General features: G+C 36.6%; 4 protein-coding genes and 1 long non-coding RNA gene across 6 annotated transcripts; 4 read left to right on the top strand and 1 right to left on the bottom strand.

The window, feature by feature from the left end:
* The first annotated feature begins 20 nt into the window (after positions 1-20).
* LOC135803691 (uncharacterized) lies at positions 21-1,564 on the top strand. Its single transcript, XR_010550848.1, has 2 exons — positions 21-444; positions 554-1,564. It is a non-coding gene; the product is annotated as an uncharacterized lncRNA (long non-coding RNA).
* Positions 1,565-5,420: 3,856 nt separating this feature from the next.
* LOC135804187 (putative serine protease K12H4.7) lies at positions 5,421-7,640 on the top strand. Its single transcript, XM_065317976.1, has 7 exons — positions 5,421-5,516; positions 5,576-5,713; positions 5,767-6,184; positions 6,245-6,392; positions 6,458-6,853; positions 6,911-7,080; positions 7,138-7,640. Exons 1-7 carry the CDS (start codon positions 5,451-5,453, stop codon positions 7,248-7,250), a joined length of 1,449 nt encoding a protein of 482 aa, XP_065174048.1. The 5' UTR covers positions 5,421-5,450; the 3' UTR covers positions 7,251-7,640.
* A 144-nt stretch (positions 7,641-7,784) lies between these two features.
* Positions 7,785-14,690, top strand: LOC135804188 (putative serine protease K12H4.7). 2 transcript variants are annotated; one of them, XM_065317978.1, is made up of 6 exons: positions 7,785-7,970; positions 8,028-8,156; positions 13,256-13,437; positions 13,496-13,728; positions 13,797-13,929; positions 13,985-14,690. In XM_065317978.1, the coding sequence occupies exons 3-6, from the start codon at positions 13,367-13,369 to the stop codon at positions 14,661-14,663; spliced, it is 1,116 nt and encodes a 371-aa protein (XP_065174050.1). In that variant the 5' UTR covers positions 7,785-7,970; positions 8,028-8,156; positions 13,256-13,366; the 3' UTR covers positions 14,664-14,690. The 2 variants fall into 2 exon arrangements, with proteins under 2 accessions (XP_065174050.1, XP_065174051.1); XM_065317979.1 differs by lacking the exons at positions 7,785-7,970; positions 8,028-8,156 and adding exons at positions 12,839-13,006; positions 13,063-13,191.
* Positions 10,849-12,676, top strand: LOC135804189 (putative serine protease K12H4.7). The gene is made up of 5 exons (XM_065317980.1): positions 10,849-11,216; positions 11,277-11,424; positions 11,490-11,888; positions 11,947-12,116; positions 12,174-12,676. Exons 1-5 carry the CDS (start codon positions 10,937-10,939, stop codon positions 12,284-12,286), a joined length of 1,110 nt encoding a protein of 369 aa, XP_065174052.1. The 5' UTR covers positions 10,849-10,936; the 3' UTR covers positions 12,287-12,676.
* LOC135804193 (cuticle protein 18.7-like) lies at positions 14,681-15,574 on the bottom strand. The gene is made up of 2 exons (XM_065317984.1): positions 15,491-15,574; positions 14,681-15,428 (listed from the first exon to the last, which is right to left on the bottom strand). Exons 1-2 carry the CDS (start codon positions 15,500-15,502, stop codon positions 14,775-14,777), a joined length of 666 nt encoding a protein of 221 aa, XP_065174056.1. The 5' UTR covers positions 15,503-15,574; the 3' UTR covers positions 14,681-14,774.
* Positions 15,575-15,918: the final 344 nt, after the last annotated feature.

Genomic DNA, 15,918 nt, shown 5'->3' with positions numbered 1-15,918 from the left:
TGGAGCCACTGAAAAAGTTTATTTTGGTGAACGGTTTTAAAGTATACTAAGTTGAACGGTTGAGAATTCGATTAATATTATGTGGAAAATTAATTTATAGGCGGGCACTATTAGTAACTTAAGTAGGATAATAAACAGCATATATTTCATATTTATAACCCTCGGGAAAGTCACAAACATGTCCTTTTTGTGTTTTTCGCTCGACTTTTTTTAGTGGTTTTAGGTGTCTAGCGGCCCAATCTGATGTCGTAGGACAATGTTTTTTTCACCAAATTATAGGTACTAAAATTCTCTATTATTTTCGTATATAACTTGTGGGTTTATCCCTTGAGAAACCTACGAAAATGCCCTTTTTGTGTTTTTCGTTGTCTAATTTTTGGTGTTTTAGGTGTCTAGCGGCCGAACCTGATGTCGTAGGATAACGTTTTTTTCACCAAATTGTAGGTACTAAAATTCTCTATTATTTTCGTATATAACTTGTGGGTTTATCTCTTGAGAAACCTACGAAAATGCCCTTTTTGTGTTTTTCGTTGTCTAATTTTTGGTGTTTTAGGTGTCTAGCGGCCGAACCTGATGTCGTAGGATAACGTTTTTTTTCACCAAATTGTAGGTACTAAAATTCTCTATTATTTTCGTATATAACTTGTGGGTTTATCTCTTGAGAAACCTACGAAAATGCCATTTTTGTGCTCTCGTTGTCTAATTTTTGGTGTTTTAGGTGTCTAGCGGCCGAACCTGATGTCGTAGGATAACGTTTTTTCATCAAATTGTAGGTACTAAAATTCTCTATTATTTTCGTATATAACTTTTGGGTTTATCCCTTGAGAAACCTACGAAAATGCCCTTTTTGTGTTTTTGGTTGTCTAATTTTTGGTGTTTTAGGTGTCTAGTAGCCGAATCAGATGTCGTAGGACAACGTTTTTTTCACCAAATTGCAGGTACTAAAATTCTCTATTATTTTCGGATATAACTTGTGGGCTTATCCCTTGGGAAACCTAGAAAATTAAAATAAAAGTACGGTAATTTAATTGCTTCAAATCACATACTTTCTGTTATTGCGTGCGTTGTTGTTTTCAACTTACGAACATAGATTGTCGTCCCTCCAACTCTGGGTCGGTTATCAATTCTCTTTCTTGTTTAGCCCGGTTTAGTCGTTCGTGCGCCGTGGTGTGGTGTGCACGTGTTTTGTTCTTAATCAACTTTCGTGACATTTGTTAGCGTTACTAAAGATCTTAATTCTGTCATTAGTTCAGGTATTAAGTTTATGTGATTGCACGCTGCTGTTTATCAATCGTGGATTAATTTTTGGTTCACCGGTGCGCTCGTGTTCATTGACAATCAGTTATCGTTTCACACACAAGAATAACTTGGATTTAGAATTAATTCCTGCAAATGTTTGTGAGTGCACGGATTGAGTTTGCAATATCTTTAGCTCAAGTGTTGGAGATGTGCGTATTTTAAGGCAAGTTTTTACTACTCCCGAATTTGCAAGCCGACGATTTTTTTATTTAACAAAATGTGTCTATTGTTATTGTTCTCAATAAAACACATTGTATAATTACAATCTTCTTCATATTTCTTTAGGGTATCCTCTTTGTCGTTTTCAGTATTGATATCTTAAGTCATGTTGTATATAAATCTTATGCGCGTGGAGCTAGTGCAACATAGTTGAGCTGTGTTGTTGTTTTTAAAAAGTTGAATGAAGTAGGAACATAAATAGAAGAATCAAATATTAATAACAAAAACACTCGGTGGTCGAGTGGAGACGTGCACCTGCTGGCATGCTGGCAGGCACGGATCGAATCTCAGGTATAGAAGGCATTTTTCTCAAATATAAAAATATCAGGTGTAATTTGGGTTGCATATATGAATTGCAACGAAATGTAAGAGAAATTGAAATACAAGTGAAGGCAATACGAGAAGTAAGAAAAGTAAGTGGAGAAACGAGAACAGAGAAATAGAAGGAGTAGTAAAGAAAATAGGAGAAGACAGAAGGAAGAGGAAAATAGAGAGTAGAGAAGAAGAGGAGGAGATAGAAGAAAGAGAACAGGAGTGGATGAGATTTTTAAATTTTTTGGCACGTGTCGTTATAAGACAGTCATAGGTCGATCGACCAGAGCGCCGGAGGCCCACTGCTTCGATGCCTCCATTGCTCCCGGCCCAACCTACAGCTACGATGTCTCTGTGCTTCATCCCCGAAATTATCAGGCATATCAACAATTTTTATGGTGGGGGATCACCCCCAGAGAGAGGGAACTCCTTATAAGGACAATCCTTATAAGGTCTTGTAAAAATATTTCTAAGTTTTAAGTCGCCTCAAGAGAGGTATTCTTACAACTTCTGACCTGTAGCTGAAATGAAAGAAGGAGCACACAAATCACACAGGATACCTTAACAATTTTTATAGTGGGGATCATCCCCTGAGAGAGGGAACTCTCTTAGAGACCTGTTCCTGAAATGATAGAAGAGGTACACAAATCAAAGAAGTCAATATATTTTACTATTTCTTTATTAACAATAGAATACAAGTTTATATTTTACAAGTCAACAAAATACTCGTACATGTCGCCATATTGAAACAGGACTTACGACCTGCATTGCCGCGCATATGCAAGCAAGTTACACTTCGCAAAGTACTCCCGGGATAAAGAAATTAGGAAATTGACCATTTTCTACGTGAGTGAAAATGGGAACAAATATACAGGGTGTTACATATAGAAAATTCAAAGTGCAAAGAAGAAAAACCTAAAACAACAACTAAAGCTAAATTTTCACGGACAACAAGAAAAACAAATATACAAGGTGCTACAAAAAAGAAATTACTACATCACAAAAAGAAAATCAATAGTACAAAACAGAAAATAGTCGGGAATACAAATTTAAAAAACTTATAATAGGAAATCAAGAAAAACAAACATACAGGGTGATACAAACAGGAAATTCCTAAATTTAAAAATAAAATACAAAGTTTAAGTAGAAAACGACCCAGAAACGACAAATTTAGTCAGTTTTACACTAGAACGCAAGGTAAAGTAGAACATAGGGTGATACAAGAAGAAAATTGCTACATTTTACAGATATATTACAAATATTTTACAAATATATTACTCTCAATAATTAATTTCCAAGCTACGAAAATAATAATAATAAGGGTTTGTAGGTTATGTTGTCGCTTGTGTTGTCAACCATGTTTGTTTCAGATGCGCGCGCACCACTTCGGCGATCGCTGCGCTTGTCTACGCCGCACGTTGATTGAAATCATTTTTTATATTTTTGTATGTATTATTTTAAGAAATAACTTGTTTACTTATGTAGCATAATTGTGTATGGAATAAAGAGATGATTTATTTAAATTGTGAGATTGAAACGTTGAAATATATTCATAACTTGAATTCAATGTAATCCGGTGTGCGGTGTGAAGTTTACGGCGAAAAAGTTAAATTGATTTCGCAGCGGATTTGCCTAAGTCCAACCGAAGTTGTTTTGAGGTTAGAAACTCGTGTGGGCGAGCGAGTTTTGATTGGCCGGCCATTCATCCCCAATCAGTGGGGTGTTAGATGTGCGGTAAACTTACCCGCTGCTGCCTTCATCCGTGAATCCCCTCGCGCAAATTGAGTTCAGAATGTTTCCAAGACACTTTTTAACGAGATACATTGTATTTGAATAATTTTATCAATTTCATCAATTGAACACACTGTATTTTCATGTTGCGTAGAAATATATCACTGCGAGAATGCGAGGTCGTTAATTTACGCAAATGAAATGAAAACACGAAAATGATACGTTCCTCATAACAACCGCACAATTACGCCGCGAGGAAACAACTGCTATTAGTCACAATCAAATTTCTACCTCCGCAAACCGACATAAATTGAATACTGAGCGGACTGCGGGATGCAAACATGCACGCACATGGACACAGGTGTGACCAAACTGATAACGCACGCAAACAAACAAGTTACTTAGCACGGTGCGCATGGATTTTAAGACAAAAGTGCATTGCAGTGACATCTAGCGGAGAATTAACGAAATGTATTTATGAATGTACTAGTTTTAACTGGTGGCTTCGCTCGCGAATATCTAATTCAGCTTAAATTACAAAAAAACAGTAGAGGGCGTTAGGGTAATATATCAGGAATACTTGGATTAATTTCTGAGCTATTAAAATGGCGGAAAAAACCATAAAACTTGATTTTTAGTTTAAAATTGTAAATTTCACAAATATTTCTTCAAATTTCTACAATTTTTTGTTTTAAAATCTATTTCTAAGGTATTACAAGCTGCAAATTGAGTTGCATAACTTAAAATTATAGACTACTAGCTTTAACCCGCGGCTTCGCTCGCGAATATCTAAAATAATGAAGTTGCTTCCGTACGCGTCTGTAGTCACAAAAGAAGTAACAATGAAGTAGAATGGCGGGAAGTTTAAAATGGCTGAAAGTATAGTCTATGGAAGTATAGTGTACAGTCTCCATAGTGTAGTCAATTGGATTTGATGTTGACGTAGCTGTCGGTAATACAGTGTGATAATACAGTGTGATGGTACTATAGTACTTAGGTTTGAGCTTCATTGCTGGAATGCTAGATGGCGTTAAAGTAGTCAAATAGCCAGATGCAGAGGTATTATTGGCTAAACATTTTCTTTATTTTATTTAAAAAATAATGATTTTTATTAAATAAAAAGTAGCCTATAACCATTCGGGGACCACTAAGAATATGTGTACAAATTTTCATGATGATCGGTTAAGTAGTTTTTGCGTGAAAGTGTAACAAACATCAGGACTTTCGCATTTATAATATTAGTAGGGATACGTTGTTGAGCTGATGTCGTATGTTTTGGTTTTTTTAATTTAATCTAAACAAAAAATGCATAGTTTTGAAATTTCGTAATTGTTATTAACAAATATAGGAAATTCTTGTGATATCTTTATCAATGACATTCCTAATGTTATTATCACTTAAATAATTTATGTTAAAATGCCAGAAAATGTGAAATCAAGAAGAATTTCCACGTGTTTTCCAAAAATTTCACTTTTTAACGCACTTCAACTCTCAATAAATTAAATCCATTTCTTTTCTGGCTTCGTGGCGGCTCGTTTTTCATCTCGACGTGCCGTTGAAATGTTGGAATCGACATGTGCTGTAAAACAACGCCGGGAACAAAAGAAAACAAGCGTTAATGATTCTTCACACAGTTTGAGTGTGTGTGTATGTTGGGAGGCCTGCATCTCGCCGGAAACAAATGGCCGACATAGATCATTTAAAATTGTGGAATTTTGCTTTGCAATTTGCGAATGTTTCGAGTTTAACTGTTAAGTTATAAACAATTGCTATAAAAAAACAGTAGTAATAAATAAAAACGAAATTCCAAGCGTGGTTTTAAGGTTTTAATTATGATTCGCCGGTATAAAAGCAGGAACAGTTGAGTTTCAAGAAGTATAATCAACAAAATGGCGTCTAGAGAAGTTTTTAAGTTATTGGTGATAGTTTCGTTGTTTTGGAGTGTTTATTCTGAAGTAAATAAGTTTGAATACAAAAATAATTCAAATATTAACAATAATTATATTTTCAACAGGAGATAGACAACCCTTTTGGGTTTTATCGTCATGAAGCACCAAGAATCTCCTCAACAAAATCCGCCCTGGCAACTTGGGACGTTTATTACGCTCAAGTCGACAATTTTAACGACAAAGACAATTCTACTTTTGCTATGGTAACCCAACACAAAACCTAACCTATAAAATAACCTATTTTTATTTCAAACAGCGTTACAACTACAATTTACAATTTTGTCAACAAGATGGCTGCCCACTCGTAATCTACGTCGGTGGTGATTGGGAAATTAACGAAAGATGGCTAAAACCAGGTCAAATCTACGAAATTGGACGAGAAAATGGCGCCGCCATGTTTTACACCGAGCATCGTTTCTATGGCAAATCTATGCCCACAACTGACTTCACCTCCGAGAGTCTTCGTTTGTTACACAGTAGCCAAGCACAAGAAGACCTCAAAGGGTTTATCATGATGTTAAAAGAGTTTGATCGCTATAAGAATAGTAAGGTTATGTTGTTTGGTTGTTCATACGCCGGTGGGTTAGTCGCATGGATGAAACAAAAGTATCCCGAGTTGATTCAAGTCACTTATTCTACCGGTGGACCATTCTATGCTAAAGACAGTATGTTTGGTAAGAAATCAAGAGTAAATTTCAAGTTTAAACAAAGATAACACCCTGTATATCCTTTAGAATACCTTCAGGTGATTTCACGTATGATTTACAACCTTCCAAACATCGGAAAACAATGTTTCGATGGTTTATTTTATGGAATTCAACAATTGGAGCAGGAGTATGACAGTGGGCCAGAGGGCGCTGCGTCTGTCATAAAGAAATTAGGGTTAGATACCAGTTTAACCTCAATTAACAAATTTTTTGAATTTTTGTTTCTTTTATGATGTTTAGGATCTGCCCACCTTATGACCCTAAAGGAGATTATGACAAAGCAGCAGTTTTTCAAACATTCGGTGTAGAATTCGGTAACATGGGCCAGGAAGATTCCAAAAAACTCCCCTACGCATGCAATAGGTTAATAAACGCTAAAGGTGAGACCTACGCTGAGAAATTGGTAAATTACCGTACAAATGGTACAACACCCATTTTTTGCTACTACACTGATTATGATTCAACTGCTGCGCGTTACGCTGACACGTCTTTGAATGGTAAACAACGTCCATGGTTTTACCAACAGTGTAATGAATTCGGATGGTTCCAAACCACCGAAACCAATACACAAGTGTTTGGTAAAAGTGTCCTTCCCTTTTTCTATCACCAATTATGTAGAGATGCTTATGGAGCAGCGTATGTTATCCAAAAACACCCTGTATAAAAATGGTAAATGAGGTTATGTTGTTCTAGCTTCACCGATGAGAATATTTTATTAGCACAAGAGAATACTAATAAGGTTTATGGTGGTTATACGCCAAATGTAAGAAAATCCGTGTTTGTTTATGGTTCCATTGATCCATGGGCCCCTATGGGTGTCCAGGAGTCTTTGAATGATGAAGCGTTAACGTTTTACATTCAAGGTAACTAATTTTATCATTTTTTCTAAAGTAAACATTTAAAATTGGTATTTTGAATAGGTGGGGGCCATTGTTGGGATATGTTCCCCCAAAGTATCGAAGACAGTAAATCAATGACATATGCCAAGGTCAACTCACGTGCCTGGGTGAAAAAATGGTTGTCAGAGGATTAAAATGAATCTATTTAATACAAATGAAGTAAAATAATTATTCCAACGTAATTTGTTTGTGAAATATTCAAATTTTTGTAGTTACCAATGTTAATCTCCATAAGGAGGCGGAGCTTACGATTGCCATCATACATAGATTACTATTTGAAAATTACTTGCATAAATTTTCTTTATCGCGGCATGTTTCATTCTTATTATTCGACATTGGTATCTAACATATTTTAAAATAATAATCAACTTGTTTTGCCAACAATTTGTTCATTTTTTTATTGTTTATTTTAAATTAATTGCATGTTTTTCTATAATTAATTCTTTATTTCCATTGTTTTCTTCAATCTGTATTATTTTATTACCAAGCGCAAACACGTAGAAATAAATATTATAAAGTTATAACCATGAATGAAGTATTGAACAACGAAGACAAATTTGTTAATTACTTCAAGTATGTTGTCATGACATGTTATGCCACACGTCGGTACTGATAACTGATAACACCTGAATTTGATTTGTTGCAACTAGTATAAATAGTTTACTCAAATATGGATTTGAACAGTTTTTGGTTTACTGTTAACCAAAATGAAGTTGTACGCCATTTTGTTACTGGTGCCATTTTGTTTTGGTGGCATCATCCACCCAGAAGATAGTTCTCAAGATGAAACTTCTCCTGAATACGACAACGGCGCATTTGAAGATGAAAATTCTTCTGAATATGAAAATCGCACTGTAAAACATAACCTCAATTTTTTTTATTGTATTTTTAAACACTTTGTATGTTTATAGATGATTCCCGTGAGAGGAATAATAGATAGGCCACCAACATTTCCCGTAATGCGTAATTCTCATTAACAATGGTCGTATGTAGTCTCAAAAATTGATAATTTTAACGCAAACTCCGGTACATACAGACAGGTATAAACAAATAGCAGATAAAACACATTGTATGTATTTATAACCTCAAATATTTAATTTTACAGAGATTTATCTACAACACCCAATTTGCTAAACCCAATGGTCCTATTTTTGTTTACGTTGGTGGTGAATGGACAATCGGTGTAGGTTCGCTTAGTTCCGGACAACTTTTCGAGATGGCGCGTGAGAACGGCGGCGCCATGTTTTACCTAGAACACAGATTCTACGGAGAAAGTATTCCCACAAGGTAAAAACACATTTAAAACCTTTTTTCATTAATAACTTAATTATTTTCTATTATTATAGTGACTTAAGTACAAGAAACCTTGCAACACATTCAAGTCGTCAAGCAATCGAAGACATCCGCCAGTTTTACAATTGGTTACGCACTTCTGAATACTACAGTAAAAGTAAACTTGTCTTGATGGGTTGTTCATACTCTGCATCACTTTCAATGTTTACCAAAACAGATTTACCCGAATATGGTCACCGCAGTGTATGCAACCAGTGGACCATTACTTTCTACTTTGATATGTATCGTAAGTTAAATCCAAAAAAATTGAATATGATTGTACACAGGTGGTCTTTGATATAGAGTATACATGGAAGTAGTGACATCTTTACATTCGAAGAGTCAACCCACAATGTAACAATATCATCAAGGCGCAATCCAAACCATGGAAAGCATGTACCCAACGGACAAATAAAAAAGACTGTCTACATCAATTATTCTCGTAGGTTTGAGGTTACATTTTTATTAATTTATCCCCCAAAACACTTTGTATATCCAGGTGTGCTGATCATCTCAAGTCCAGGAACCTTTGACCGCGCCAAGTGTTCTTCTTCCTGCGTTTCATTTTACCATTTCGCCAATATGTATTCAAAGTGCATCCAGCACCGTGACCTCTCACGTCAACGCTTTGACCAACGCTCAAGGAACCACCAATCTGATAAATTGTTTCTACTTTGCTGTAAATTGTGCTACCCAATGTACTTCCGAGTGTTTGCCCATCACCCACCTGGGTTCCTCAACACCACAACAAGGACCAATCTTCAGGTCATGGTTATGGCAACAGTGTAATGAATTCGGTTGGTTTTATCACCACTGCTGGTAATAACCAAGTTTTATGGATCATCTGTACGTCCATCACGCACTACGCCCCTCTGTCGGCAGTCTTTGGTAACGCAGGACAATCAGATGCGCAGTTGAATGCAAAAAAGTACAGCAACAAACTCCAACTACAATGCTAATCCCGGTAAGGGGCGGGCTTAAGAATATCGCATTCCTGTATAGTTCGGATGATCCATGGGCACCTATGGGGGTATAATATACGCTTCCAACTCACAGACGAGAATGTTGCGTATTGAAGTTATGGTGGACATTGTGCTGATGTCTAGTCTATCTGCTAGTGATTCAGCAAGCATGCGCAATGCTAAGAATACAGCCAGGCATTGATTAAACAATGGTTGCAATAATTACAGAATAAACATGGTTTTGATTTATATTTTGTTTACTTTATTTACATAGATGCCTTACTGTTCTGGCCCAACCTACAGCTACGATGTTCTGCGCTTTCATCCCCTGAAATTCATCATCAGGTATATCATCAACAATTTTATGGTGGGGATCACCCCCAGAGAGAGGGAACTCCTTTATAAGGACAATCCTTATAAGGTCTTGTAAAAATATTTCTGAGTTTTTGGGTCGCCTCAAGAGAGGTGACACTTAAAAATATTCTCAACTTCTGACCTGTAGCCGAAAATGAAAGAAGGAGCACACCATAATAGGATACCTTAACAATTTTATAGTGGGATCATGCACTGAGAGAGGGAACTCTTAGAGACCTGTTCCGAAATGATAGAAGAGGTACAAACTGTTAAGCCAATATATTTTACTATTTCCTTTACCAATAGAATACAAGCTTTATATTTCATGTCAACAAAAATACTCGTACAGGTCGCCATATTGAAACAGGACTTACGACCCTACGTGAGGAAAAATGGAACAAAATATACAGGGTGTTATATATAGAAAATTCAAAGTAAAAGAAGAAAACCTAAAACAACAACTAAAGCTTTCAAATTTCACGGACAAAGTAAGAAAACAAATATAAGAAGGTGCTACAAAAAAAGAAATTACTACATCACAAAAAGAAATCAATAGGTACAAAAAGAAAATAGTCGGGGAATACAAATTTAAAAACTTATATTAGGAAACGCTAAGTCAAACATAAGTATACAAACAGTACCCAAATTTAAAAAATAAAAGTTTAAGAAACGACCCAGAAACGACATAAATTGAATAAGCCATACACTAGAACGCAAGGTAAAGTAGAACATAGGGTGATAAGAAGAAATTGCTACATTTTACAGATATATTACAAATATATATAAATATATTACTCTCAATAATTAATTTCCAAGTACAAAATACGTTAAAAATATTGCAGATTATGTAATAAAAATAAAAGTAAAGTACAGTGCTCACGTTATTAAACCTATATCGTATTACATGACCATACTCTGCAGAGATCCAAGTCAAACTACTTGGCACGTGCATTCATTTTTTTACATTCAATTTTAGATAAATATGAAAGCTACAATGTAATAACGTTGGCTAAACTTAAATAGCGTAATCAGGTAATCATATAGAAAGTACTGAAACAAAAACAACAAGTGTGTGAGAACTCGTAATCTACGTCGGTGGTGATTGGGAAATTAACGAAGGATGGCTAGAACAAGGTCAAATCTACGAAATTGGACGAGAAAATGGCGCCGCCATGTTTTACACCGAGCATCGTTTCTATGGCAAATCTATGCCCACAACTGACTTCACCTCCGAGAGTCTTCGTTTGTTACACAGTAGCCAAGCACAAGAAGACCTCAAAGGGTTTATCATGATGTTAAAAGAGTTTGATCGCTATAAGAATAGTAAGGTTATGTTGTTTGGTTGTTCATACACCGGTGGGTTAGTCGCATGGATGAAACAAAAGTATCCCGAGTTGATTCAAGTCACTTATTCTACCAGTGGACCATTCTATGCTAAAGACAGTATGTTTGGTAAGAAATCAAGAGTAAATTTCAAGTTTAAACAAAGATAACACCCTGTATATCCTTTAGAATACCTTCAGGTGATTTCACGTATGATTTACAACCTTCCAAACATCGGAAAACAATGTTTCGATGGTTTATTTTATGGAATTCAACAATTGGAGCAGGAGTATGACAGTGGGCCAGAGGGCGCTGCGTCTGTCATCAAAAAATTAGGGTTAGATACCAGTTTAACCTCAATTAACAAATTTTTTGAATTTTTGTTTCTTTTATGATGTTTAGGATCTGCCCACCTTATGACCCTAAAGGAGATTATGACAAAGCAGCAGTTTTTCAAAGATTCGGTGTAGAATTCGGTAACATGGGCTATGAAGATCCCGAAAAACCCTCTAACGCATGCAATAGGTTAATAAACGCTACAGGTGAAACCTACGCTGAGAAATTGGTAAATTACCGTACAAATGGTACAACACCCATTTTTTGCTACCGCACTGTTGATTATGATTCAACTGCTGCGCTTTACGCTGACACGTCTTTGAATGGTAAAGAACGTCCATGGTTTTACCAACAGTGTAATGAATTCGGATGGTTCGTAACCACCGAAACCAATACACAAGTATTTGGTAAAAGTGTTCTTCCCTTTTTCTATCACCAATTGTGTAGAGATGCTTATGGAGCGACGTAAGATATCTGAAAACACCCTGTATAAAAATGGTAACTGAGATTATGTATGTTCCAGGTTCACCGATGAGAATATTTTATTAGCACAGGAGAATACTAATAAGGTTTATGGTGGTTATACGCCAAATGTAAGAAAATCTGTGTTTGTTTATGGTTCCAGTGATCCATGGGCCCCTATGGGTGTCCAGGAGTCTTTGAATGATGAAGCGTTAACGTTTTACATTCAAGGTAACTAATTTTATCATTTTTTCTAAAGTAAACATTTAAAATTGGTATTTTGAATAGGTGGGGGCCATTGTTGGGATATGTTCCCCCAAAGTGACGAAGACAGTGAATCAATGACATATGCCAAGGTCAACTCACGTGCCTGGGTGAAAAAATGGTTGTCAGAGGATTAAAATGAATCTATTTAATACAAATGAAGTAAAATAATTATTCCAACGTAATTTGTTTGTGAAATATTCAAATTTTTGTAGTTACCAATGTTAATCTCCATAAGGAGGCGGAGCTTACGATTGCCGTCATACATAGATTACCATTTGAAAATTACTTGCATAAATTTTCTTTATCGCGGCATGTTTCATTCTTATTATTCGACATTGGTATCTAACATATTTTAAAATAATAATCAACTTGTTTTGCCAACAATTTGTTCATTTTTTTATTGTTTATTTTAAATTAATTGCATGTTTTTCTATAATTAATTCTTTATTTCCATTGTTTTCTTCAATCTGTATTATTTTATTGCCAAGCGCAAACACGTAGAAATAAATATTATAAAGTTATAACCATGAATGAAGTATTGAACAACGAAGACAAATTTGTTAATTACTTCAAGTATGTTGTCATGACATGTTATGCCACACGTCGGTACTGATAACTGATAACACCTGAATTTGATTTGTTGCAACTAGTATAAATAGTTTACTCAAATATGGATTTGAACAGTTTTTGGTTTACTGTTAACCAAAATGAAGTTGTACGCCATTTTGTTACTGGTGCCATTTTGTTTTGGTGGCATCATCCACCCAGAAGATAGTTCTCAAGATGAAACTTCTCCTGAATACGACAACGGCGCATTTGAAGATGAAAATTCTTCTGAATATGAAAACCGCACTGTAAAACATAACCTCAATTTTTTAATTGATTTTATAAACACTTTGTATGTTTATAGATGATTCCCGTAAGGGGAATTATTGATAGGCCACCAACATTTCCCGTCATGCGTAATTCTCATTAACAATGGTCGTATGTGGTCGCAAAAATCGATAATTTTAACGCAAACTCCGGTACATACAGACAGGTATAAACAATAGCAGATAAAACACATTGTATGTATTTATAACCTCAAATATTTAATTTTACAGAGGTTTATCTACAACACACAATTTGCTAAACCTAATGGTCCTATTTTCGTTTACGTTGGTGGTGAATGGACAATCGGTGTTGGTTCCCTTAGTTCCGGACAACTTTTTGAGATGGCGCGTGAGAATGGCGGCGCCATGTTCTACCTAGAACACAGATTCTACGGAGAAAGTATTCCCACAAGGTAAAAACACATAAAAAACTTTTTTTTATTACTAATTAATTATTATCTATTATTACAGTGACTTAAGTACAAGAAACCTCGCAACACATTCAAGTCGTCAAGCAATTGAAGACATCCGCCAGTTTTACAATTGGTTACGCACTTCTGAATTCTACAGTAAAAGCAAACTTGTCTTGATGGGTTGCTCATACTCTGCATCACTTTCAATGTTTACCAAACAGATTTACCCGAATATGGTCACCGCAGTGTATGCAACCAGTGGACCATTACTTTCTACTTTTGATATGTATCGTAAGTTAAACTTCTAACCTTAAAAAAATTGAATATGATTGTAATATTGGTGGTATACCTTGATATAGAGTACATGGAAGTAGTGACATCTTACATTCGAAGAGTCAACCCACAATGTAACAATATCATCATGGGCGCAATCCAAACCATGGAAAGCATGTACCTCAACGGACAAAAAGACCGTCTACATCAATTATTCTCGTAGGTTTGAGGTTATATTTTATTAATTTATCCTTAAAACACTTTGTATATCCAGGGTGTGCCGATCATCTCAAGTCCAGGAACCTTTGGACCGCGCCGCGTTCTTCCTGCGTTTCATTTACCATTTCGCCAATATGGTCCAAAGTGCATCCAGCACCGTGACCTCTCAATGTCAACGCTTGACCAACGCTCAAGGAACCACCAATCTGGATAAATTCGTTTCCTACTTTGCTGTACCAGCTAACCAATGTACTTCCGGAGTGTTTGCCCATCACCCACCTGGGTTCCTCAACACCAACAAGGACCAATCTTCTAGGTCATGGTTATGGCAACAGTGTAATGAATTCGGTTGGTTTATCACCACTGCTGGTAATAACCAAGTTTATGGATCATCTGTACGTCCATCAATGCACTACGCCCTCTGTCGGGCAGTCTTTGGTAACGCAGGACAATCAGATGCGCAGTTGAATGCAAAAGTAACAGCAACAAACTCCAACTACAATGTTAATCCCGGTAAGGGGGCGGGGCTTAAGAATATCGCATTCTTGTATAGTTCGGATGATCCATGGGCACCTATGGGGTATAATATGTTGCCTAACTCACAGACGAGAATGCTGCGTATTGAAGGTGGTGGACATTGTGCTGACATGTCTAGTTCATCTGCTAGTGATTCAGCAAGCATGCGCAATGCTAAGAATACAGCCAGGGCATTGATTAAACAATGGTTGCAATAATTACAGAATAAACATGGTTTTGATTTATATTTTGTTTACTTTATTTACATAGACTAAGATTATCATATCGTTGTCGGTTTATCCGTGAGATGGCGTGAGTAGTCATGTCATTCAATAATAATGAGCATATGGGTAAGCAGAGGTGTAACCATGGGAGTAAGCGAATGGAGTGTAGACTCCACGCTTAGCCAAGTAATGGTGTCCATAAGCTCCGTAGTGGTAAGCTGGGGCGGTGTAGGCGAAGGGGGCAGCAGCATAAACACCACGCTTAGCCAAGTAATGATGACCGTAAGCTCCATAGGCGTAAGCTGGAGTGGCGTAGGCGTAGACTCCACGTTTAGCGACGTAGTGACCATAAGCGTGGCTGGTACGGGCAAGGGCTTCACCATGGGCAGCAAAGTGAGCGGTCTTGGCGGCGGCAACTTCTGGGGTCTCAAGTGGGACACCGCTGGCGGTCACAGCTGGGACTCCAAGAGTGGTTGGGTAAGCCTGGGAACCAAAGTGAGCTGGGGCAATTGGGGCGGCTACTGGGGCAGCAAAAGCAGGGGCGGCAATTGGGGCAATTGGAGCGACTTGATGGTAGTCACCATTGCGGGCATGAGCTTCGACTTTGTGAGCCAAATGGGCGGCGGTGGCTTGTTGGACGGCTGGGGTATCAACTGGGACACCGTTGGCGCCGATTACTGGCAAGTGTTGGGGGCCTGGGTACACGGGGGAGACCAGGTGACCAGCGGAGGCGGCGGCCAAAGCGCAAGCGAAGACAATCTATAAATTACCAAACATTTTGATAAAATTTTACTATTTTTAATGTTTTTGGTTATTCTTACCAAGAATTTCATTTTGGTAGTTGGTTATTGTTGTTGTACTGCACCACAGTGATGAAGTGTGTCTTTCTCGATGCAATCTGCACCTTTTATACTTGAACAACGCCCATTTAAATTTAAATTTTTAAACATCAAAAAATGCATCCGAATATTTTACATTGTCAAGGTTATCAAGAGTTTCGATTAAATTATGCGCTGTGAGGTGAAGAAATGGATCGCTTAGCAACATCTAAAGTTGTTTGGAATAAATTATTGCTACGAATAGGAAGCAAATGTTAATTTGAAATTTATTGCTACTTTTTTTTATTAAATTCTACTTTTGTTTTTCAAAAGAGACAAACAATGAATTTTTGTTTATAACTTTTGTAATTGTTTATAAAATTTAACCAAATTAACGCTAAATTGTACTTAGATAAATTATCTGTTGATTT

Source organism: Atheta coriaria, unplaced genomic scaffold (assembly GCF_025399875.1).
Source record: "Atheta coriaria isolate IRGN ID8LTWV9N9 unplaced genomic scaffold, Caltech_Dcor_3.1 hic_scaffold_3_pilon, whole genome shotgun sequence".
NCBI lineage: Eukaryota > Metazoa > Arthropoda > Insecta > Coleoptera > Staphylinidae > Dalotia > Dalotia coriaria.
The sequence above is the reverse complement of the archived record's forward strand: the minus strand, read 5'-3'. Positions and strand labels throughout refer to the sequence as shown.